The 26,569-nt window shown below is 37.6% G+C and overlaps 3 protein-coding genes and 2 long non-coding RNA genes across 8 annotated transcripts in view; all 5 read left to right on the top strand.

Annotated features, from left to right (window-relative positions):
* LOC148743408 (G protein-coupled receptor GRL101-like) overlaps window positions 1-26,569 on the top strand; it is a 169,644-nt gene that overhangs the window by 124,440 nt on the left and 18,635 nt on the right. The window lies entirely within an intron of this gene.
* Window positions 8,728-12,113, top strand: LOC148743412 (uncharacterized). 4 transcript variants are annotated; one of them, XR_015989154.1, is made up of 5 exons: window positions 8,728-8,908; window positions 9,301-9,398; window positions 10,028-10,478; window positions 10,599-10,685; window positions 10,948-12,113. XR_015989154.1 is itself a non-coding variant. In XM_088726292.1 (5 exons), exons 3-5 carry the CDS (start codon window positions 10,211-10,213, stop codon window positions 11,015-11,017), a joined length of 396 nt encoding a protein of 131 aa, XP_088582418.1. In that variant the 5' UTR covers window positions 8,728-8,908; window positions 9,301-9,398; window positions 10,028-10,210; the 3' UTR covers window positions 11,018-12,113. The 4 variants fall into 4 exon arrangements, 1 of the variants encoding a protein (XP_088582418.1); XR_015989152.1 differs by having other exon boundaries at window positions 10,599-10,725; XM_088726292.1 differs by having other exon boundaries at window positions 10,599-10,656.
* LOC148743411 (uncharacterized) lies at window positions 15,142-16,465 on the top strand. The gene is made up of 2 exons (XM_088751149.1): window positions 15,142-15,202; window positions 16,098-16,465. Exons 1-2 carry the CDS (start codon window positions 15,160-15,162, stop codon window positions 16,463-16,465), a joined length of 411 nt encoding a protein of 136 aa, XP_088607275.1. The 5' UTR covers window positions 15,142-15,159.
* On the top strand, window positions 16,531-19,534 carry LOC148743410 (uncharacterized). Its single transcript, XR_015995030.1, has 3 exons — window positions 16,531-16,813; window positions 17,818-19,064; window positions 19,344-19,534. It is a non-coding gene; the product is annotated as an uncharacterized LOC148743410 (long non-coding RNA).
* On the top strand, window positions 23,629-25,400 carry LOC148743409 (uncharacterized). Its single transcript, XR_016001482.1, has 4 exons — window positions 23,629-23,699; window positions 23,973-24,044; window positions 24,983-25,054; window positions 25,328-25,400. It is a non-coding gene; the product is annotated as an uncharacterized LOC148743409 (long non-coding RNA).

The following is a 26,569-nucleotide window of genomic DNA, read 5'->3' as shown; positions in this document are numbered from 1 at the left end:
ATCTGAATTGATGGAATTGTATGGCGGTTAACAAGTTTGTGTTCGTTTTACATCCTTTTTTTGACTATCATGATGGTTATCTTTATTAATCATAGAATAATCAAGAGATTGTTTAACGAAACCATAGTCGTCGTGAGTGAGGGAACATTACTTTTGTGTTAACTATCGCGAAAACCACAACAGCGAAAAATAGAGTTACCAAGTTCATAAGAAATACTAAGAAAGCCTTCTTCAAGTCTCAAGTTGAGGAAAATCGGAATTGTCCAAAGAAACTATGGTCATTGATTAGAGATCTCACAAGAGATTCGCAAGGAAAGGATTGTCATGTTCGAGAGCTTGATGAAGACGGGGAAATTGTCACTGAAGACATTCATATTGCCGAACTGTTTAACTCAACATATGTAAATCAGGCCACAAAAATATTGGATTCCGCTGATTCATGTTTACCAACTGAGACCATGTCTTCCATTTTAAAGGAAACTAAGGACATCGAATACGCATTTGAACTTCCATTTATCTCCCCTGTGAAGGTTTTGAAAATGCTGCAGGAAATGCCTTCTAGCAAAGCGACAGGAGCGGATAGTCTTGACATTCGAGTGCTAAAACTTGCTGCGCCAGCTATCGCCAGCTCGGTTACGAGCCTTATCAACTATTGTATTTCCACTCACAGTTTTCCGTCAAAGTGGAAAATGGCAAAAGTGACACCAATTTTTAAAAATCAAGGCTCTAAGAATGATAAACAAAATTATCGTCCAATCTCGGTACCTCCCATTTTGTCAAAGATCTACGAGAGGCATATATATGATTCATTGTACGCGCACCTGTGTAGAAACGGCCTTCTGTATGGATTACAGTCAGGGTTCCGAAAGCATCATTCAACTGAAACTGCCCTTATTCGACTCTTAGATCAGATCCTCTTTGATATTGACTGTAATAATGTAACTGGCCTTGTGTGTATTGATCATAGTAAAGCTTTTGACCTGATAAATCATGATATTCTCCTTGCTAAACTGAAGATCTATGGTGTCGATGATGGAAATCTACAATTATTTCGGAGCTACTTGGCTAAAAGTTGTGTACTTATTTACCCATTGAGGAAAGATTCCTCTTCTATAATGCCCTTATTAAGCCAGTCATGATGTATGGTAGTATAGTTTGGACCTATTGTTCTAAGGAAGATCTCATGAGAGTGTTTCGGTTCCAGAAACGTGCAGCGCGTGTAATATTAGGTACAGGTATCAGATCAAGAACTGTGGAAAATTTTAAGAAACTAAATTGGATCCCATTTTATGATGAAGTCAGGATAAGAAAGTGCGTGTTAATCTAGAAGGCACTGCATGGGGAGTCCCCTACGTATATTGAAAGTACTTTAACTAAAAATCACTCCCTGCATGGTAGAGAGACCAGGCATGGCCAGTATAACCTAATCTGTCCCAAGTATTGAAATACTACTGAGGTAGGAAGGTCTTTCCAAGTTAGAAGTATTAAGTTATGGAATAGTCTTCCAAATGAGCTCAAGAAACAACGTAGCATCTCCTCTTTTAGGAATGATTTGATGAACTATTTTTTAAATTCTTTTAGAGACATTGATTCTTTTGAAGCTGTATTATAATCTAGTTTTATTGCATTCATAATCTTTGAATAGTTACATTGTTCGACTAGTTAGTTCTTTTTTAATCTCTATGGCTTAGAATGTGTTACTTACTAACTTTAGTTTTGAGGGCCACTGGTTTATCAGCGAAAGCTGTTATGTGTATACCCCCTTTAAATAAAGTCGATTATTATTAACAGATATTTGTTAGCGACTGACAAAAAAAGCGTACTATGGTTATATTTACCCTCTATGACGCTCTATTTCCCTAGTCTTGGTTCGTTATTTAAATTTGAAAACTGAGAGCAATTGTACATGCTTTGACTGCTTTATCTTGTTATCCACCAATAGATGGTTAAACAAAAAGTCAGAACATCACAAAGTTGCGTGGTGATTTATTTACTCCATTAGCCAAGCTGCAGAGGCTGTAAGTGAAGAACATTTGAATATCTATCGCTGATCAAGTCTTGGACAAGGTAGGGTGTTTATTAGATAATCAAGATAGTATATTTACCACATAATACTCCGTGATTTGTTATTCTAAACAGGTGTTTATTAATTTCCGGAGTGTTTTTTAATTTCAGGAATGAAAAATTCAACGATTATTTGTCGTAATGTCCTGAAATTAAGATTATTAATCGCAAAGGGCTTCAATTACGATTATTAGTCGCAAAGAGTGTACTATTGCGATTAATAATCGTGGAAAGTACGGCTATTAATCGTGACTGCATTATTAATAGTCGTGTTTGACGAGCTTTTAGACTAATAATCGTGCATCGTACGGTTAATAATCGCATCTGAAATTAATCGTACTCCTCTCCAGAGAAAGTTCAACCAGAACTTTTTTTGGACAGCCGCCATTACGACCAAAAATTCAGAAGTTAGTACTTCTTCGCACATGGCTTTTCAAGCAATAAATGTCACACATTTGAAGTCTTCTTGCGTTGAAGTTCTCAGTGAACTTCATTTCTGTTTAAAAAGTGTATTTACCAACGACGTTTTTCTTTTCTTTCGTCCTTCGACGAAGTTCAGCGCGGGCTTTCGATATCGTGAGAGAGTTGACCAACGTTTCTTCTCGATGACCTAGATTGTAAGTAAATACGTTAATTTCGGACAGGTTTTAAGTAGATTTAAGTTTGACCGAATACAGTTGCAAACGAACAGCCAAATGAGTCAAATCACGACTAATGCCAAATCCTAACAATGGCCTTTTGCGAAGTTGAAACGTATGTTTATGAGCAAGCGACAGATGAAACCGGCGGCAGTGATCGACGTGATACAATTATTCCAGGTGTGGATAACTTGCATCGCATTTCGCTAGTCCTGGCTTTACTGAATTAGAAATTGACAGACTCAATCCGAAAAAAAAGAAACTTTTCACTGATTTCCTTACCCCGATTTCTTTTCTTTTCTTTTTTTTATTTTCTTGTTTAATCAAACGTAATTGGAGATGCGTTTGCATTTTTCATAAACGAAGAGGAAAGATTAATTTGGGTCGCGGGCTCATTTCTCCATCCCGCAAGACTCTAATTCTTTCCAGAACTATTGTGTTTCGAAATGGGTCGTTCAACAGCAATGGGGAAAACGCTGTTCCAGAATGGAAAATGACATATATATGATTCATTGTACACAGGTGCGCGTACAATGAATCATAAATATGCCTCTCGTAGATCTTTGACAAAATGGGAAGTACCGAGATTGGACGATAATTTTGTTTATCATTCTTAGAGCCTTGATTTTTAAAAATTGGTGTCACTTTTGCCATTTTCCACTTTGACGGAAAACTGTGAGTGGAAATACAATAGTTGATAAGGCTCGTAACCGAGCTGGCAATAGCTGGCGCAGCAAGTGTTAGCACTCGAATGCCAAGACTATCCGCTCCTGTCGCTTTGCTAGAAGGCATTTCCTGCAGCATTTTCAAAACCTTCACAGGGGAGATAAATGGAAGTTCGAATGCGTATTCGATGTCCTTAGTTTCCTTTAAAATGGAAGACATGGTCTCAGTTGGTAAACATGAATCAGCGGAATCCAATATTTTTGTGGCCTGATTTACATATGTTGAGTTAAACAGTTCGGCAATATGAATGTCTTCAGTGACAATTTCCCCGTCTTCATCACGCTCTCGAACATGACGATCCTTTCCTTGCGAATCTCTTGTGAGATCTCTAATCAATGACCATAGTTTCTTTGGACAATTCCGATTTTCCTAAACTTGAGACTTGAAGAAGGCTTTCTTAGTATTTCTTATGAACTTGGTAACTCTATTTTTTGCTGTTGTGCTTTTCGCGATAGTTAACACAAAAGTAATGTTCCCTCACTCACGACGACTATGGTTTCGCAATCTTTCGATTATTCTATGATTAATAACGATAACGATCATGATAGTCAAAAAAAGGATGTAAAACGAGCACAAACTTGTTAACCGCCATACAATTCCATCAATTCAGATTCCTGATGGTAGCTCCTCTATCTGGTTCTCCTTTAGTGTCCTATAAAAATGACACGCAATGAATTTTCGGGTGGAACTTTTTAAACGTCCGTTAATTATCGGCATTGCTTCAAATCTTGAGAAAATTAATTCAGTCCCGTACTAGGTTTGCGATCGTTAACTGTTAAGTTAATTTTATTTTCTGTAAGAAATGGTACGATCTGAAACACAAAATTGCTGCTGTAAGAGTACCAATTTTCACTTACAGCCATTGCAGCTCCATTAACTGAGAAAATAAATCACCACTCAACTTCTTGATCTTGTTACGGTCTAACATATAGGAAAATGCGACTACTAAACTGGTAAAACTAGGTAACGAGGTGGGCACTACGGAACCTGAAAGTTGTCACCTGAGAGAGAAAACCTTCAAAGACGATCACATTTCGCCCTCTCTTTGCCTCTCCACTCTACGTTGGCAACCCAGAACACTTCGCGTTTGCAAATGAAACAAATTCACCGATAAAAATTGGAAAATGGAATTTGAAAATTCCAGTATATTGTCATTTATGAAGATGGAAGGATGCTCTACTCCTCTCTGTCAATATTGCCGATCTGAAAACCCTCCAATCCTATTCCATTACCTTCATGGTTCACTAACCTACCATGCATGAGTTAAGTAGCAATTCTTGTCACATCGCGCTTCAATAAAATAAGCACAAGCATAGGTATAGACCTTAGTTACTTACAGTTCGACCAACTCGTTGTTGTTGTGGAAGACTTGAGATAGTAGCTCCTCTATTTGGTTTGTACCCAAGTCCCTAAAAAGAGGATATATCCGGCATTGAAGTTAAACATTTAGCTTCCTGTGTATTGTTGTTTTATATTTTCTTAACACGACTTCCATAATAGTCCGCTAAGAATGGGTGTTCTTATCCATGTAAAAACGGATATACTTTTCACTCGCAGCTTTTTCAGTTTGACCAACGGGAGAAAAGGAGTCACCTTGTAACTTCTTGATCTTGTTATTACGTAATCATCTGCAAGTGTTGAGACTTTGTCTCACAAGAAATTATCAGTGTTCTATTGATAAACAGAGGGAAGAGGCGGGAACTACAGAGCCGTAACTGATTGGGATCTGAGAGAGAACACATGCATGTACGACCTTCTTTTGTGTTCTCTCTTTCTGTCTCTCCCCGCACCCCCTCCGCCACTTAGGCACAAGCCGTGGAGAATACCTCACGCAAACAAATAAAGCAAATTTGCTAAAAACGTAGAAACCCTGAAACATTCACGCAGTTTGGAGGTCTTAGCTCTCCGTATTCCCGTATATCCTCTTTTAGTGAGTCATTTTCAGTTTATTATATACCACTTAATTAAGTAAGAGAATTTTAACGAAATGCTTCCCAAGAGGAACCGAGTGACTTAGGGCTGTAGTAACGGTAAGCTCCTTCATGAACCGATCAACTTTTTAGCGAGTAGGCAGTGGAGAAAAGAGAGATTTTCACAGAAATATTTTTATTAACGTAATGCTAAAGCCGATTTGAAGGCTTCCAAACAAACTTTGAAACATTTTCTCTTCTATAAGTATCGGTCATGATCTGGCAACTGACAATTGCAGAGTTTTCTGTGTTGCAATTCATAGTAGAAATGCCTACATTCGAGGAACTGGCCTTGAGTGTGTATTTGCAGAAGGACTCAAAACTCTGCTTAACGATTTGTAATGGACAAACTTTTTAGGAAAATTAGGACTTTCAATGAAAATAAGTTCCAGTGATCAACAGTAAACACCACACGTTTTAACTTTCTAAGTTACTTTTTGTGGAGAATGATTAAATTATAAACGGCCACAACGTAGAGCAAAGAGAGAAAGAGCTAGAATAGTCTGTGTCCCCTACTCGAAGTAAGTGCACCTTGGGCTTTCATTGACCTTAAATAGAAATTAAAAGTTCCAATGACAACAAGAGGAGGTATTCTCTTGTCAAAAGGAGGGGAATGTTAAATCACATCTTAGAATCTTTAGTTAACAGAGTAGTTCTGTCTATCTGTGAGAGGCCAGTTGTACCACACAGTTCGCTGCATCATGGTGCACGGAAGCGGAATCAGTGAAGATCCCAGTTGGCATTAACATGAAATAAAATGGCAGAACCAAGTTGTGGTAAAATAAATCAAAGCTCCTCTCCATGATAACTAAGGTTTAAAAGAATTACGACTAAACCGTCCTTGGCCTTTATCATCAAATGAAGTTGTTGCGAAAAAACCACTAGTACATAATCGAACTGTCCATTTTGTTTATTTTGTTTCTTTAAATAAAATGTAAGAAAGCGGAACAAGAGCACAAAGGAAGGAGACAGCAAAGTCAGATTTTCCACTGTAATAAAGTAAGTTAGCAGTGGGATATACCCAGGTTCAAATTCCGTGGGCGACATACGTTAGAACTATTACATAATTGACGACGTAGTGCCTACTTGACTAAATGCTGAACTATCCTTTTTAGAACAATGTAAACTAACTATTAACTTTTGAAATCATTGACATTAATTATTAACATTAGTCTGAACCATAACGAAAATAAATTAACCGGCAGCCTTAAAATGACGAAAACTTTCAGCCGCTAGCCGTAAGAGCCGTCACGCCATTGAGACCCTCATGTGAGTTGTACCGAACCATCCAGTGTGCGTCGGTTAAGTATAGTGATTTTTCACTCGATACTTGGCTGTCTTAAAAAGTCTCCCAGCAAACCCTTTTTTTTTTAATGACAGGATTTAGATATTTATAATTAGATCTAAACAACTTAATTCATGTTTTTATCAATTATGTGTTAGTGGTTCATATGTATGTCTCACGTTCTCGTCATGACCCTTCAGCATAATCAGTGCATGATTGCATCTGACGTCATCTTACTTATTTGTGACGATAATCCCAATATATAAATGTCGGCTTTCCTTCATGTAAACAAAAACAGAGGCGCGGTTAATAAGGACCTTTTAAGACACCTGCAACAAGGAGTTTCTTTTGGAAGCAAATTATTAGAGCAGGTGATGGAAGACATCTCGGAGAACAGAAACGAATGGTGTCAATAGGCTTGAAAAGACAGAATAAAACATCAGGAGTTTTAACGGTGTTTTTTACAAGTTTTCGTAAGATGTTTTCCCGTTTTTTTTCTTTGAATATGTGCATAATTATTAGAACAATACCATATTATATTTAATGCAGAGTTCAGAAAATGCACTTTTTCTGGCTCATTGAATTATCGAATATATTGTCCCTCCTTAATTAAAAACAAAAAATTAACCGGTGCGCTTGTATGAAATATTAAAACTTTAGTCACTAAGGTTTTAGTTTATCGATGCGACGGCTTTTCGGTCTAGAAGCAAATTACAGTTCATGGAGCGCGATTAAAAGATATCGTGGTTAGTAATTAAATAATGATAGAAATGTTGTATTCAAATGTTTATTACTTTCATTACTGTAATAACAATAAAAGTTACGAAAGGGTCAGTAACACCTTGACTGTTTGAGGTTTGTTTTGCTTTAAATTCTGAGATATTTACAGAGAAAGAAGGTGTAATCAATGTCCCATTTCAACATCAGCTCATGATATTCATCCTATGCTGCACATAAAATAAAAGAGAACTTGAGGACTAAATTTTCTTTTCGTGGCCGAATATGTCCATAAAAACTAGCTTTCCAAAACAATGAATCGTTATGCATATGCTCACACGTTATTAACATAACCCATAATAGTTTACTAGTTTCAATCCCCGAACTAAAGCGGCGACGCGCTCTAGGTGCTTATCCATGTGAAAAAATAGGTTCAGTGCAATCGTCTATCCCATGTTCAAGGAAATATGTTATCACTATGTTGTAACGATAAATGTATTTGTATTAAAAAAAAAAGTTGAAGCCAATATAATACTTCTATCATTGGTTTGAACTTAAGCTATCGTCGGTAAAGACCCTTTTCTCTACGTCTCGGGCAGTAACTTTTTTAACAAGAAAAACCCATACTATACGCGGCATCCTATAAAGCTGGAAGAGAGATCTGAGAATATTTTAAAACAGATTTTTGGATTCTTATTGAGTTTTATAATAATCTCTCCTCTCTATTTTTTTTTTTTTGGTGAGGGAGTGGCGTGGGGAATTACCAGATACCTAACTAAATAAGTGGCAAAAGTCTTGAAACTTTTTCAATTGTTTTCTTTAACTGTCACTTAACTCTCCATTTCCCCATCTCAGTATTACTTGGTATTAAAAAGTGGTCAATAATTCCTTGCATCATTGTCTGGGGGACTTTTAAATAACTTATTAGAGTTGAAATACAAGATGTCTTATTATACATAGTGGAGGGATGTCGACCACCTATAAGGAGAGACGGGGGGTGTGCCAACTGTTCTTGGTAATCAATGTAGTTTCTTCATTATTGTCCCCCAAGGGCTTATTCTGTAGTTTACTATCATATTACTTACCAGGTCACTCTCTTATAGCCTCCCCCTCCCCCCCGTTTTGAAGACACTGAAAATAATTAACGTTTCCTTTATGAGCGCGCCTACAGCATGTCGCATCTTAGATGAGACGTTTTGTTTGTCAAACTAACAATGTTTCTTTCAACACCGCTAATATGTTTGTGACTCTTACCGTATGGAGTATAAATAAACAAGAAAAAAATGCAAACTGGTTAAAGGCACAACTGCTGACTTTATAGCACAGATCATGTTTGAGAATGTCGTCCATAGTGACTTGAAATGAATGCACGCGTTCATAAGATTATTCTTCTTAAGATAATGATCTGGAGCAGCTGTATCCAGACGAGCTTTCTCGTACATTAATTTGTTGCTGTTTAAAGCCGTTCGATCTGAATCGAAGTGAGGGATTGCAAAAATATTTTCCAGGTATTTATTTCTTTTTTGATGTTTCTATATACAAGGTAAGACGACAATTAAACTTTAGTAAAATATGACTCAAAATGAAACGAGCAAAGGGCGGCGCGGGTCTTAAAATTGTTCAGGACAAAGGGTTATTTTCGACTCGCTTTCTCGATATTCAAACAAGGCAGTTATAAATTACTACAAATGCAATCTTCCTTTCAAGGGTTGATAAAGAAACTCGTATTTACTCAAGTCTGTCATCAAATGCTGTGTTTAAGCCTCAAAAAGGGAAATTAAGGCTTTAACAAACCTTTTTTTTTTCCCCATATCATCTTTTACCGTTTTATTCAGTTTAAACTTTCTGAGATAACAATAACAACATTATCAATTTTTCATATCTCGTGAATTGTTCACAGCGACACTTTTATATTCTGGCGCGCCCAGAGAAGCAGAGAAACAAGAGAGAATAAACATCTTCTGAGGATTTATAGTCGGAGAAAATTCAACCACACAGGTAGGGAATTCGAAGAATCTCTTCATAACCCTTCCTATCTGGCGTAAGGACATTTTTGAATGGTAATGAATTGTTGTTTTTTATCAAATATTCTGAAAGATGATTCTGGAAGTTCCCTATAAAGCCTCGATTAGGCACAGGAGTGTCTTAAAAAAAACAATGACAATCTTCTTTGTGATTAAACTGCAAATTGTCGTTTTCAACTGCTTTTTATGAGTTAAACAGCCCCGCATCTGTGATCTGTCATGGGATCCATAATATACAAGGCGCCTAACCTAAGGAAAAATGCGTTATCCATGATTTTACGTTATTTAGTCAAATGCTTCAACCCCACTCAACAGTCAAACTTAATTCCCCCCAGTCCATCAGCTGATAACAGGAAGATTGCGTCCAAAAGAACAAACAAACAAACAAAAAAAAAAAACATAAAGAGGTTTGGCGGAGAAATGCACCGAAGCTCATAAAGATAAAACTTCGAGAGCATTTTGACATATTTTTGTTGAGTTGTCGTTCGCTACAACTACTTTTTGCATCTAATTGCCAGTATGTACATCACTGGTCTTGAAATCGCCTGTCTTTTCAGGACATGATTTAACTATTTCGCTCTTGTTTTTTGTCCATTAATCAAGACGAACAAGTCACAAAAGAGCAGCATGGTGATTATCAAGTTGGAATTGAAGAACGATTTAACCAGGAAAGTACATAATGATCTCATTATATCAGTATGAGAACGATTTTCGCAGTAACGAACACTACTCAAGCAGTAGTGAAACTAAGGCCTGAAAACAATTCAGGCCTGTACCGCACTCCACATGTATGAATTTCATATATTCACAGACGTTGATCTCATCATAAATATTACAATTATTATTATCATTTTTTTATTTACAACGTTTATATCAATATCAAGATCATTGAATACATTCAAACAATTGTATTACAGTTCCAAAAATCGTTTCTGCCCTGCTTTGTTCTTACATGAAGAGGCTTATTCACTCATTTATTTTTCTGTGTTCTTAGTGCAGCAAGGAACTGAAATGATGGAAGTTCAGGTTTTGGCAATGCCACCTCAGGAACAAGGTTCTTGATAACTCCTCTATTTCTGTTCGTTGAACAATAACATAAAGTTAAATACCGTAACGATTCATTCTGATAGTGTTATTGTGATCTCTTAATTTTTTCCCTTTCAACATCTTTTAGAAGATCACGAAGGAGAAGATAACATTGAAGAAGATGACCTGGAATATGATACAAAATTGTAATCATTGGTCGATGAAAGGATATAAAGTTAACAAAAGCCAAATCCTAAACTTTTTAGATCTAACCAGTAATTATATATTCCTACTTATGTTTCATTGTGATTATATCAGTCACGAGACTTCGATATCACGAGCCAGGATAATACGTCTAGCTCATAGAACTGTTAACTCTAGTAACCTGCTCGCCGTATAACTCACTGAAATTGCTAGGTAAGGTTATCTGAATATCAGGACTAACAATTTAGGAATAGCTTTATCCCTGACATCTAACAAGATATTTCTTGTTGTAGTACACCATTGAACAACAAAGAGCAGTATGTTGGATTATCAACGAATGGTGAAATGCAGAAAGAAGAATAATTCTACTAATAATATTTTTGTGGAACACAGTAAAGCAAGGATAGCTTCCTACTTTTCCTGGTCAGATCACGGGAAAATGTTTTTCAAGGCTTATCATTTCATAAAAATTGAGCTAACCGCTTTCCGGTTAGCTCAATGGATAGAGCGCTGGACTGATGTGCGGGAGGTCGAGGGCTCGGCCGGACCAACACTCAAGGTTTTAAAATAATTGAGAAGAAAATGCTTCCTTTCTATAACATCAAGAGATGGTTTAGATATTCTAGTCTTCTGGGATAGGAACAAATAAATGGAGGTCCCGTCTCCTGCAGGGTTAGGGGTAGGAGACGTTAATTTCCCACGCACGAAGTTACTGTGTGATGGATGTCCTCCCCTGAGGTGGGATGGGTGGGTTGTTGTCTTGCGTTTCATACATGAGCCTCTGGCTCGGGCAATATGGGTAACCATGCTCCACGTAAAGACATAACACTTTGATTACTATTAAAATGTGATCTTGTTTGATACCACTGGCCTACTGATTCAATCGGTTGTTCTCCATGTTTAAAACCGAGAGACATATCCTTCCTTGACAGAAAATGATAATAGATGATAGAAATATTAATTACGAAGAACAGTCGAAATGGTATTCACATCTGCTAGTAAATCTTAGCAAGCCTCTCAATACTTTATATCTCTGTCCGGTAAATACGATGATCTTGAGAAGACCTCTAGCGTGAGTGGGGCTACCCTGGAGAATACTTATTTAAGTCATGTATAGGGGACAGACCGTAGTATTACGGCAAAGAAAATAAACCATCCACTGAGTGTATCTTCTACGTGGTTAAAACCGCTGGGAATTAATTATGAATAACATATATAGCCTCCGTTTATTTACTCCAAATATTATTGTTGATCTTGTGATTTACTTAATCAATTACTAATAATATTGCAGCCAAAAATTTTAGGTAGGATATTTCAATTGTCAAGGATGGAAAAGTAGAAAGAAAGTAGCGGTGCAGCTGATACAGCGAAGTAACCTAACTATTTTGCAATAAGATTATTCACATTACCCATTGTCTTTAAAATCAGTAAAAGCTATTAAAAATCAATATCAATGATACATGAACTGTTTTTTGTGTTTTACCGAACAAGATAAAAAGCGAAAGGGAGAAAAATATTATTTATGATATAGGAAAATCTTGAGGGTAAATCAAAAGCTCTTTCCTTGTCTATCGAAAATTTTCCCCTCAATCGTTCAAACCGTGGCTTAAGGAAAAGAATAAATAACCTGGTTCGCCTGTCAAACCCTGCTCCCAATTTTTTTGAAAAACTCACGTAGGTTGTCAATGCTGAATAAATTGCCACCTCGACCATACGATGCCAGCTACGCCAGCCCACCTCCTCCCCCCCGCCTCCCCAAACGTAGTAAACGATCATTTAAATATGTTCCCTTCCTATCTATTTTATCTGAAAATCCTAAAAAAATGATAAAAAGATGAATAATGAAGAAAAAAAAAATTTGCACCTAACTTTTCTCGGTTAGCTCACTAAACGTCTCTTAGTTAGGAAAATAACTTAACGGAAGTCGATGGAGATCCAGCTTTCTAAAGAGAGAAAAGGAGGCTATATACGATTTGAAGTTCAATTTACATAACACACTGCGATCTAGATATATATTTCATTTATTATTATCAACAAAATGTGGTTAAAAAGGAGGCTTAAAATATATTCCTGATGCAAATGAATTCATTTAAATAGATATGACTGAATATGATATATTTGGACTCAAATTACCGATGTTGGGTTTGAACAATTTTGGCCAAATAAAACACCCAGCAAGATGATAAAACGATGAATATATTTTTTTTAAACCAGTACCAAAAGAACACCAATAGGTGTAGAGGTAATAACTTAAAACGTCCTTCTTAAAACAAAACAGCGTTTTGTTTTATTGAAGACTAAACTAACCTATCCCGCCTAATTGCAGGAAACCAATAAGTTTAAGTTCTATTTAGTTGTGTGTGTTATTACTTGAGAATTTCCTATTCGATGTTACCAACTGAACCGTGCGTACTGCAGGAACGGAATATAGTTTTTATCTTTTAATTTAATGGACAATTCTCAATATATAATAGAAAATATTTTTGTTTTATTTGCATAATAGTAAGCGGGTGTTTTCTACTTTTTATTTTGAATATCAGATGATAACTTTAGAAATCATTTTGACATGGCGAAAAACTGCAAAGAAATAAACGTCTTTTGAAATACCAACCAACCTCTTAGCGAATGACACGACGAATTTTTTAAATTCTGATCCGTTTTAATTTCCTTTCATTACTGCTTTACAGGGTTATTTCTTAGTGCTTGTGACACTAGGTATGGCCCACTCACACTATAAATTCGCTCTCAAGCACCTTCAAGTCGTTATTTTGTCTCGCTTTGTATGAGCTTTGTATTAGGATCATATCTACGGCCAAAAAATTTGAATTCCATATTATGCATTTGATGAACTCGTTCCACCTAAAGTCTTATGTTCTGATGAACACAAGAATTTTATTTACTACATATTTAACAACAGTTACACTACTTGGCATATTATATTCGCATCTTTGGTATGAACAACTTATTACAAATAGGGAAAGAACATAGGCCGCGTTCCTCCCGGTGAGACGGGACTCGATAGAGCGGCGGAACTCGAGCTTAAGTGAAAACTTATCCAATAGCAAAAATCTATACAAGACGCTGTATTTAATAAAGCTGAGGGACACAACTGAACAACGGTTAGCTGAATATTGACTCTCGTTGAGTTATGATAATTTCTTCCCTCTGATAATTCATATCGGAGCGGGGAGGGGAGGGAAGGGGGGGATGGGGTCTACGAAATTCTGGTTTCACCACCATTGTAGCCTTGGGGCACATTCTGTGATCTCCTGTCAAGCGACTTTCTGAAACTTGCCCTTTCCAAGGAGAGGGGTTGACTTATTCGAGCGCTTGCAACTCGTTACATTTTTTAAAACGTAAGAGTAAACATTTTTGGTTTTTATTTGAAAAGCTGGTTATGTGTTGGTGACTCGTGTCGATGATATTTATTAAAGTGCAAAATTGCTTAAAGGCATAATTGCTGACGTTTTATGAACAGATGATTGAGAATGTCGTACACAGTGACTTGACTTGAATGGAAGGCTTGTTCATAAGAATACTCATTTTAAGATGATCTGGAACAGCTGTATGCAGGCGAACTTTCTATATATGAATTGTTTGCTGTTTAAAGACCGTTCGATCCGTAAATTGAAGTGAGGGAGCAGTAAAAAAACATTTCAGGTATTTATTTCTTTTTGATGTTTGAAATGTTGATACGATATAAGATAAAATTCAGCGTCAGTGAATGAAGTGAGGGAAGGGCGGATCTTTCAATTCTAGAAAAAAATACTGGTATTTGTGCCTACTCGATATTCAAATATTCAAGGAAAATATGAGTTACTACATATGCACTCTTCATTTTAAAGGCTGATAAATAAATTCAGCGTTCTCAGCTCTGCCAACATCCACTGCACTTATGTTTACAGTGCCATAATTTTAAAAGTGACTATTGATTTTTTCCCACACCATTTTAAAAACTGGAATGATAATAAAAATTACAATATTTTCATGTTTTTATATTCAGTCAATTGTTTGCCGCGGCACGTTCTTTCAGGCGCACGCACAGTGACAGAAATAGATGTACAAGGAAGAATAAACGAACCTTAGGAGAAATTACATCGTTGGAGAAGATGTAGTTGTAAAGGTAGGGGAGAAGCCATTTCTACAAGAATTCCTTTACAACTTTTCTTTTACGGCATAAGGATAATTTCGTGGTTTTATGGTTATATAAATTGTTCTTATTATCAAATGCAGCGAAATATAACACTGGAAGTTCACTTAAAAACCTTAGTAAAGCAAAGCAGTGCCATAAAAAAGAAACTTTGATATAGCTGCATCTTGTCGTCTTTAACTGCTTTGTGAGGAACACAGCCTCGGCATCTCTGATCTATACTGAGATCCGCTAACATACAAGGCACTTAACTTGGCGGAAAAATGCATCATCCATGGTTTTATGTTAATCAAATTCTTAAAAGTTGACTGAATATTTAAAACTTCCCCTCAGCCCATCAGCTAAAAACAGGAAAATGGTGTCCAGAAGGACCTTCTGCGGTTTCAGTATTGCCTTCTGTAAGCACTGCTATCTTTCTTTTTTATGGAGTATCAAGTTAGGAGACTAAATATCTAATTTAAGCCGATTCTAGAGGAACGGAAATCGTTAGCTTTTACTGACCTTAATAAGGGTTTTGGTCTAGTTAGAATACCTCACACGTCGATGAAATATTCCGGCCTGCGTAGGATATACTCGTGATTAAGCGAGTGACACACGCACGGAAGAGACACGTGGCGGTGAAGCTCTGAGGGGGATACGAAAATCGATTAACTGTTCCCTGGTAATTAAAAGAAAAAAACAAAGAAAAAACATAGAAGCAATGGAGTTGACTTCCACTTCCCTCGCGAGTCCGAACTTCGTTATTCCGCGATCCATGAGAGGGGACGACCATTACACGTGAGCTCCAAACCATGCGCGTGACGTATTACAAAAGTCAACTTATGGGGAGCACTTGAGCAACTAAACAAAGACATAATTGCTTTTCTTCACTCAATTTTAAACTAAACTGTACGGAAAAAACGGTCACAAAAAATCCAGCCACATTTATTGTTCTTAGAAGAGACAAATCTCTTTACTTGTCGTAGTTTGCAATGTCCGATACAAGTGATACAGTCTCCTTGGTCGGTCATCCTTTGCTGTATATCAAAGCTATTGTTATTTCGCCCCTGTGTGATTTCATTTACTTACTAGTTTACTTAGTAGTTTTCATAGACATAGCCAATCTCAGCGTTGTCTTACGTGTATAACTTTGAATCAAGACGTAATGTCGTGAGTCCCCTTAGACGTATCTGAACTCGAACTCTCATTCTAGATGGTGCCTTTAAATAGCTTTGATAGAATTTACATATTTCAAGACTTGGGCGAGGAACTTTCCTTCTTTTTCCTCTCGTTTTCTATTGATTTTACACACAGATGCGCTGATACCGGAAATAAGCCTTCAGATAGTTGTCCCAACTTTTAAGGCGAGCCAACTTTTGCAAGCTCCAAAAGGACATTATATGGAAGTCACTTTCACCTTGGAGACTTTGCATCCAACACCATGCATTGATGATATGTATCTTGAGGTTCGTGATGGAAATAACAAGTCTGCCAATCTTCTTGGAAAATTTTGTGGAAGGAACTTTTCTACTATTGTGAGATCCAGTGGACAGAACTTGTTTTTAAATCCGTCATATTACGATTCTCTTCACTGGATTATTGGTTATTACAAGATGAGTTATTTTACCAAGAACGAACCAGTGAATAAAACTGGCAAGTATTGTCATGATAAAAGTACCTAAAAATGTGATGCACTCCAGTTTATGAGAGACATCAGCTAAATAAGATGGACATATCTGGAGTACTTTTTAATTTTTCTGTATTTATTTTTTCTCTCTTAGTCGAGCCAAACTTGGATAAAGTGCTCAAGACTCAGTACGTTCTTTTCAACCATTCCTCGCCTTTATGGTGCCCAGCACAAGGTGCACCAGCACCATTCATTGTTTGGAGAAAGAATGGCAGAGCGGTACAGAACAGTACAAGTGTGATGTTTCAGCTAAAAATTACTGGAAAAAACAATGCCAAGTACAGCTGTGAAGTGAACAGAAAGGATGGTACTGACAAGAAAGAAATCCGTTTTGTCATCGAACGTGGGTTTTTTAACATTTTGACATTTATTCATACTTATACAGACGCATTCAAAATTTCCACTTCCTACTACATTTACTAATTAACAAATAGAAAGGCCTTGAATGTACTCTGTTCTGTTGTAAAGCACATAGAAATCGGTTAGAGCACGAAAGAAGTGTAGAGAGAAAGACGGAACGTAATTGACTATTGGAAAATCCAACTGCTAAAGGCGTTTGTCTTAGGAATGAACGACATCCGAATTCACAGGGACAAGAAGATTTCTCGGGATGAAAGAATCATAAAACGCGTTTGTTGTGTCTGATGTGGCCTTCCACTCCAAGCATCGGAAAGGATATCAGAGCAAGCTCTTAGTTCAGTTCACTCGAGAGGCGGCCAATGTTATTTCTGAGGTTAGCTTAACTACGATGACCGGAGATTGCCATGATGAGCTAGCCGCGATGGAACTCAGCATGATTGCAGTCGCTCTGAAATCGTCACGATTTGCATACATTTTAACAGTTATACCAGTTTGATATATTTTCAAGTTTCAAAATATTCCTCCTTGTTCTGCTTTGTTTTTGAACTATACATGTATATACTATACGAGTGAGAGTCGTGTTTAATTGATATTACCGCACGTAAGTTTACAATCTAACTGAGCGTGACTACCTTCAAAAGTCGGACTGTCTATTTTCCTAGTTCTTTTTGAGGATTTTCGTCTCTGCACAAGTTAAAATAATGCAAATTACGGCACTTGGCACGTTATACAAACCGTTGTTTGGCTCTTCTGTTCCTACTTGCGTGCTCTCTTGTTCCAAAATTTGACTTAAAATTCACGAAAAAAACGCTATATACACTACAAATTTGGAAATGGTGTGACAGCTTTAGCTCAGTTCCGGTCCTTGTTCTGTACTCTGATAGAGCACGCCCTTTCAACCAATGACAGCGAGCGTTATATCCAAACTTTACAATAAAATGCATTATGAAGCATGACAACAAGATTATCATCTTTCCTTTTTTTAAGGTTGTCCGGATCCTTGCCAATGTACAACTACATATAGGTTTATGGATATGGTTACACGAGTTGGCTGCAAAGACAGAGAACTACAGTCCGTTCCAAATAAACTCCCACACTCCACTGCGAAATTGTAAGCATTAAACTCTGATCATGTAGTTTGATCCTGCGACTGAGAGTGGTCGTTAAGGGATCCGAAACGTGGTTGGATTCATCATCAGAGTGGAGAGGAGTTGTTTAATTTGGTAACCGGTTGTTAGAGATGTTATTCCTAAAAATTAATTGGCTAGTCTTGTGTCTCTCTGTTGGCTGAAAACCTGAGAGTCCTTTAGATTGGTCGGCTCGATCTTTCCATAGGTCCATGTACTAAAATAAACAAACAAATAGAGGTAAATAACAGCTTTTGTTATAATTTTACGAAACTGTCCAAAATCTTTCCAAAATGATTTTTTCCAATAATCTGAAGTAATTAATTGTAATCTATCGAAGTTCACTATTTTAGCAGACAAAAACATTATTTCTGGCGAGAATTTAGGAAAAAATCCAACTCGGATCAAAGTAAACAAATCGTCTAAGCAAAGTTTGGAGGCGCTTTGCAAAACATTAGAGACCTTTAGCACCGAGTTTTCAGAGAAAACCGCAAACCGCAAACCGCCGTTCGCGGTTTGCACGAAAGTTCATTTTAGCAAGGCGTTCCTGGTTTAGTGGTAAAAGTAATGGATTGTGGGAATTTCGAACAACTTTCCCGCGGAAAATTAAAACTTTGTTGGTGAGAAAAATGGCTGCTGCTGCAAGACGAGATTTTAAGGATCTTTTAACCGTAATTTCTCACCAAGACAGCTCCGACTCTTCTGAGGACTCATCAGACGAAGATGATCTCGACACGCTTCTCCTTTTCTCCATGTTTCCTGACAATAAAAGCGATTTTACAAGGAAAAACTTTGAAGATCTGGCTAACTTCGAGTGCGAGGAGATGTTTAGGCAAGTGCTTTCGACATTTTACTGAATCAGTCATGTTTTTTTTAGATTAACATTTTGTTTTTTTTTCTCTGCGAAGGTTTGAAAAAGATGACATGTACCGGCTTCTAGATGCCCTTGACATACCAGAAAATTATATCTATTGTCAGAGGACGAATGCCCCTGGAAGGGGAGCCCTTATGATACTTTTGCGAAGGTTTGCCTACCCAAACAGCTGGTGCGATCTTGTTTCCCTGTTTGGGAGGTCAACATCTGAGCTCAGTCTGATATTTCACAAGGTATTGTGACTGGTATTTCATTCATCAAATCTTAGGAAATTCATATAATTATATTTCTTTCTCAGCAATTACGTTTTTCTTTTTTTTGTTCTTGCTATAAAGAGGACTAAGACATTGTGCTATTTAGAATTACCCCGCCCCTTTTTTTAAAGCATTTTTAGTATTATGCAATAGAACCAGAGCTCCTAATAATCTGGCCCGTTCTCTCTTGGCAAAACCCTGACAATGCTCTATACTATGTAGCTCCCCATCTGTTATAAAAACAACCCTCTTTTGTAGATTGTTGATGACATTTATGACCGCTTTGGCCACCTCTTGGACTCTTTAGATCTGTCTTGGCTGGATCCTAACTTTTTGCTGAAGTCATCCATAACAAAGGTGCCCCTACGTATGATGCACGATCCTCGCAGTAGATATCGCTATTTAAGTAATAGCAAAGATCAGACCTGAAAAAAAATCAGGCCTCTACGGGATTCGAACCACTGACCTCTGCGATACTAGTGCAGCGCTCTACCAATTGAGCTAACAACCCAACTGGGAGCAGGCCGTTAAGTTGATTCGTAATAAACCCGTGAATTCGTATCGGTTTATTACGAATCAACTTAACGGCCTGCTCCCAGTTGGCTTGTTAGCTCAATTGGTAGAGCGCTGCACTAGTATCGCAGAGGTCAGTGGTTCGAATCCCGTACAGGCCTGATTTTTTTTCAGGTCTGATCTTCGCTATTACTTAAATAGCGCTATCTACTGCGAGGATCGTGCATCATACGTATCTAATATCGTAGTTCAAAATATATGAACTTCATATATTTCATTGTATCTGATTTAAAGGTGCCCCTCTTTAACAATGCTGGCGATTCATCGATGGCACACCCCGCCCAATGACACGCCCCGCAAGGCCAGCATATCATGTTCAATGGATAGAGCGCTGGAATGTTGTGCGGGAAGTCGAGGGTTCGAGCCCCGGCCGGACCAACACTCAAGGTGTTAACATAATTGAGAATAATATGCTGCCTTTCTATATTATCAAGAAACGGTTAGATATTCTAGTCTTCTCGGATTGGGACGAATAAATGGAGGTCCCGTCTCCTGCAGGGTTAGGGGTAGGAGACGTTAATTTCCCACGCACGAGATTACTGTGTGATGGATGCCCTCCCCTGGGGTGGTTGGGTGGGTTGCTGGGCCCGCAGTAATTGGCGCAAAGCTGCTGCGGTGTCCCTGCCTGTCGGCAAATCTTGTAAATCATAAATCATAAATCAGTGGACACAAGAGAGTGCACTGTATCAAGTTTCAGGTATCATACCATTCAACTTTTATTTCCCTCTTTGGATATGGACTGAGTAGATTCTCTCTATCTTGTGATCTCGTTCGTTTAAAATTTTTATTTTTATTTTTTCTAGTCCATTCAAGCTCCCAATGGTTTGATTGCAAATATGTTTGGGCCAATGGAGGGCAAGAGGAATGATACGTTCATGCTTGGAGTGAGTGGTTTAGCGGAGAAGCTCCGACGATTTCAGAGGCGTAATGGGGAACCTTATATCATCTATGGTGATCTGGCTTATGGGCTGACTAGGAGCATTCTTGTACCCTTCAGAGGCGTACGGCTAACCGACGATCAACAAGAGTTTAATAGCAGAATGAGCAAACTAAGAGTCTCGGTCGTGTGGGGATTTGGCAAAATATGCCAGTTGTTTGCCTTTTTAGATTTCAAGAAGAATCTGAAAATTTTGCTCCAGCCGATGGGCAAGTACTATTTGGTGGCAGCTGTTCTGGCTAACTGCCACACATGCTTGTATGGGTCACAAAAAAGTAACTTTTTCGGGCTAGATCCACCAGAGTTAGAGGATTACTTATCAAACACCTAATGTAAAAACAAGCACAAAGTTTTTAAAGAAAATATAACATGTCTCCTTTATTCCAACACAACAAGAACAGACCGAGAAAATAAAATATTTTCTTACATCATAATGTTCTAGATAAATATAACATGTCTCCTATATTCCACTAAAACAAGAACAGGCTGAGAAAATAAATAAAACCTTTTGTTGTAACATCATGTTTTACATAAATCTGAGGAATCTTAAAGTTTGTCCTTCGGTAAAGACATGAATGCTCTACGCGCCTCTAGCTCTAACTGGAGTCGTGCTTTTCTCTCTGTTGCTTCTTCTTCATATTTTTGCCTTTGAAATTCTAACTCCCTTCGTCGTTGCTCAAGCTCTTTTTCCTTAAGTCTGCTTTCCTCTCATTTTTGCGCTCCAGCATCTCAATGCAGAGAGCTTGCAAGCTCTTCTTCTCTTCTTAGCTGAGGAAAAGTAATTTATTTGTGCATTAGATACTGAGGGATGATGGGGTATATAAAAAACCTCTCTGAGTACCCTACTCCCTTCCAAAACATGAACCTTTTTACCATGCTTGCCTTTTTCTTTTTATTGCTTTTTTCGCTGGCTGTGGTTTCATTTCCATCGTCACCACTTTGATCTGCATCACTGATAGTATTATCACTACTTCTGTCTGTCTCATCTAACTTCTTTTCTAGAAAAAGAGAACATACACTAATCAGTCTCACACCAAAGATAGGCCTAAATTTTTTGTTAGGTAAACATACAATTTTATATCTCTTAGGGGTAACATAAAACAACTAATGCTGACTACACCCAATTTTGTGCCTCCTAATATGAGGCATCTTGGGCCTAGGAAAAACTGTGAACCTCAAACTAAATATTTCTTCTTTTCTTTTTTACAATTTCCCCCAGGCCTTAACCAGCTTGCCATTTGGATGAAAAAGTCTTTTTTTCAAAACTGCCCACAGAGCAAGCTTCTTTTCCTGCAAACCAGGGTAGCCTGCTTCATATAACTTATGTACTAGCTATTTCACCACATCTGACCAAAAGTTTAAGCCCTGTGAAATGCTCACTTGTAATACCAGCAAGGGCAGCCTCTCTCATTTCCTCAGCTTTTTTCTTCTTTTCTTTCTCTTTTTTCTTCTTCAGGTCTTTTTCTTTTTTTGCAAGCTCTATTTTATCTTCTCTGTATGTGTAGATGTCATGCAGCAACTGCTCCAACTCCCCATATTCTTGCATGCGTTGATGCGAAAAGTATTATTTCTCATGATAGAAACATAAAAAAGAGAAAATTTCTCATTTGTGAGCGTGAAATCATGCTTTACGCTTTATGCCAAAATTTGCTATGTAGTAGTGGTTCTGGAAGCTTTTTTGATTCACTCAGTTGATTCACTCATTCATTCTAAATGACAATTACAGACTCTAAGAAGTCTTTTGTGAAATGTGACAACAATCAAAACAATTATTTACTTTATTTAATCACTTCTCAATGTACCTCTTGAGTGCTTTTTCGTCCTCATTTATATACTTCTCAAGGAGGCGTTCCATCCTTTCTCTGCATGCTCGGGCAGTCGGCGACACTTGCTTCCCTGGTGTAAGTTTACCAAATTCCACGCTTAGAACGTTTGCAATCGGCTCAAACTCCCTTTGTTTAATTTCCAGACGTGAAGCAACTTCTGTATCTAGCAGCAGATCTTGTTTTTGTGGCCATCGGAAAGGACGTGCCATGATCTTCAAAGGGAATGTGAAAGATAGACTTGACATGCGATCCGCCATTTTGGATTGTTCATGTTCACGAACTGCTCTCAATTCAAGTAGGATAGAGGAACATGGTACATGTGATAAAACGGAAGTCCTGAGCGAATTTCGTATATAAAGCTCTGCCGTGAATCACTCACCGCAGGGAGGTTGTCTTCACGTTGGAACGCGAACGGCAAACTGCAAACGTGACCGCAAGGACGTGGTCACGTGACATCTTGAGGTTTGCCGTTCGCGGTTTTCTCGGAAAAACTCGGTGCTAAAGGTCTCTAATTCCGAATTCGGGCTCATAGCATTGAACCGATCTTTTTTGAAAATTGGCTCGGAGTAAGATAAAAGTTGAAGAAAAAAATCGTCTGGCTGAACTTTTTTTTAGATATGATCAAGAGCGCAAAGGTCAGAAATAAAAAATTATATACTCGAACTTTTCAAATAAGACGTCAATCATTAATCTTCCCCACAGTTCCTTAGCACAATATGTGCTGCTTGACTTCCCAAGACTGTCAGCCGAACCAAAAAAACCTAAGCGTGTATAAATCGATTGAAAACACATCAGTAGTTTTCTCTTTGTGCCCAATTAATATCTCTGCATTTCAGGAAAATAAAAAACAAATAAGTTCTCGAATTCTGTTGTTTATAAACTTTATATATAGGGTGATTTTAGTTTCCTACTGGTAATCTGCTATATGGGAACTACTGTTCGTATGAGTTTAGAAAATACTGTACAAAGTGAATGTGTAGGAAATAGTTGAAATGCGTACTTAAAGGAACTAAATCGAAATCAAATAAATTATGATTCAAGATAAAGACTACATCGATCATATCAGAAGTATAGCAAAAGCGTTTGTCCTACCTGGACATAACACGAATAAATTGTAAATTTGACAGAAAAAAAAAAGCTCGCTACAGAAAAATCCACAAGAGTTCAAACACTTTTAACTGAAGTCAATGAAATATCTTCTCGTAGGAGTTTGGGTAACAACCAGATAAAGGAGCTACCTCCTGGAGTATTCAATAACAACTCCAAGTTGATCAAACTGTAAGTAATTGATATTCATTCCTTCTTTGATATTGCTAAGAGTTTTAACTAATTATTTACTTGATATGATCAAGAAGGTTCTCAAGCTTAATGGGTGTAGTCAGCCTTAAAGAATGTGAAAGGGGGTGGGACGGATCGTAGATGGACAGTATTGGACAGAAGAGAATAAGAGACCTTAGTTTATTATTACTTTGTGTGTCAGTATCTCAATCAAACGCGAATAGCATTTATAAACTTCCACGTATTAGTAATACTAAGTTTTAAAACTTACAGGTATTTATACGGCAACAAGATCGAGAATTTACAAGGCGATGTATTTTCCCAATTAGTCAACCTGCAGTGGCTGTAAGTGAATAGTCGTCTGTACAAATGATTTAAATAAACTTCTGGAACATTTAATCCCAGCTCTACCCCTCTCCTCCCTCTTTCCCTTACCCAAGTGATATTCCCCAGGTTTCGAAGCTTATATCCACTAAGATTAGTCTTCGTTTGACTTTCATTCAAGAAAACAGAGAGTTTTATGGATGTTACAGAAGGCAAATATGATTTCTTTCTTTTTCATAACTCTATCTCAACCACATTTTCTTCAGGCTTAATTCATGGCGAGGAAAGCAGGGTCGGGGATGGTGTTTAAACTATCTGTCGTATTTGATTGGTGCGTCAAGCTACAGCCGCTCTAATTTTAAAAATTCACTTTCGTGACAGCATTGTACAACTCTTAATATACGCTTCGTGCTCTGAAAGTTGCATTGTTTATTGTTGACACAAGAATAAACGTAGCTATTGACAAGGGTTAGACTTGATCACGTGCTGCGAGGAGACTCGCAGCAACCTCAAGTGGAAAATAAATGTACACTGAAAACTGACCGTTAGCGCGAATCAAACTTCCGTAGAGGCATTAAAGAACTGAAGAGGGTACTCCCCTTCTTAGAATCGTAATTTAAGTTATATAGAATATTGTAAAGGTTACCTTTATCCTGACTGACCGTCGAGATGTGCTCAAAGTCTGATTATCTGCTGAATAGGCGCGAACATGTCTAGATCTTTATGTTAATTGAGTGTCGTCGACTAAAGGCGAGTAAGGTAGGGTCGGGTTCGTATATAAATTCGCATTGCCGAACGATCATATTTCGATCATATCAGAATTATAACAAAAGCGTTTGTTTCACCCGGACATAACACGAATAAACTGTAAATTCGACAGAAAAAGGTTCGCTACACCGAAAATACACAAACGTTAACGTTAACAGTGTTAACTGAATTCTAGAAATATCTTCTCGTAGGAAGTTGGGTAACAACCAGATAAAGGAGCTACCACCTGGAGTATTCAATAACAACTCCAAGTTGATCGGACTGTAAGTAATTGATATTCATTCCTTTGTTGATATTGCTAAGAGTTTTAACTAATTATTTACTTGCTATGATCAAGAAGGTCCTCAAGTTTAATGGGTGTAGTCAGTCTTAAAGAATGTGAAAGGGGGTGGGACGGGTCGTAGATGGACAGTATTGGACAGAAGAGAATAAGAGACCTTAGTTTATTATTACTTTGTGTGTCAGTATCTCAATCAAACACGAATAGCATTTATGAATTTCCACGTATTAGTAATACTAAGTTTTAAAACTTACAGGTATTTATACGGCAACAAGATCGAGAATTTACAAGGCGATGTATTTTCCCAATTAGTCAACCTGCAGTGGCTGTAAGTGAATAGTCGTCTGTACAAATGATTTAAATAAACTTCTGGAACATTTAATCCCAGCTCTACCCCTCTCCTCCCTCTTTCCCTTACCCAAGTGATATTCCCCAGGTTTCGAAGCTTATATCCACTAAGATTAGTCTTCGTTTGACTTTCATTCAAGAAAACAGAGAGTTTTATGGATGTTACAGAAGGCAAATATGATTTCTTTCTTTTTCATAACTCTATCTCAACCACATTTTCTTCAGGCTTAATTCATGGCGAGGAAAGCAGGGTCGGGGATGGTGTTTAAACTATCTGTCGTATTTGATTGGTGCGTCAAGCTACAGCCGCTCTAATTTTAAAAATTCACTTTCGTGACAGCATTGTACAACTCTTAAATATACGCTTCGTGCTCTGAAAGTTGCATTGTTTATTGTTGACACAAGAATAAACGTAGCTATTGACAAGGGTTAGACTTGATCACGTGCTGCGAGGAGACTCGCAGCAACCTCAAGTGGAAAATAAATGTACACTGAAAACTGACCGTTAGCGCGAATCAAACTTCCGTAGAGGCATTAAAGAACTGAAGAGGGTACTCCCCTTCTTAGAATCGTAATTTAAGTTATATAGAATATTGTAAAGGTTACCTTTATCTTGACTGACCGTCGAGATGTGCTCAAAGTCTGATTATCTGCTGAATATGAGCGAACATGTCTAGATTTTTATTTTAATTGAGTGTCGTCGACTAAAGGCGAGTAAGATAGGGTCGGGTTCGTATATAAATTCGCATTGCAGAATGATCATTTATCGATCATATCAGAATTATAACAAAAGCGTTTGTTTCACCCGGACATAACACGAATAAACTGTAAATTCGACCGAAAAAAGGTTCGCTACACCGAAAATACACAAACGTTCACGTTAACAGTGTTAACTGAATTTTAGAAATATCTTCTCGTAGGAGTTTGGGTAACAACCAGATAAAGGAGGTACCTCTTGGAGTAATCAATAACAACTCCAAGTTGATCAGACTGTAAGTAATTGATGTTCATTCCTTTGTTGATATTGCTAAGAGTTTTAACTAATTATTTACTTGATATGATCAAGAAGGTTCTCAAGCTTAATGGGTGTAGTCAGTCTTAAAGAATGTGAAAGGGGGTGGGACGGGTCGTAGATGGACAGTATTGGACA

Source organism: Stylophora pistillata, chromosome 1 (assembly GCF_964205215.1).
Source record: "Stylophora pistillata chromosome 1, jaStyPist1.2, whole genome shotgun sequence".
Taxonomy (NCBI): Eukaryota; Metazoa; Cnidaria; class Anthozoa; order Scleractinia; family Pocilloporidae; genus Stylophora; species Stylophora pistillata.
This window is presented reverse-complemented; position numbering and strand designations above follow the sequence as displayed.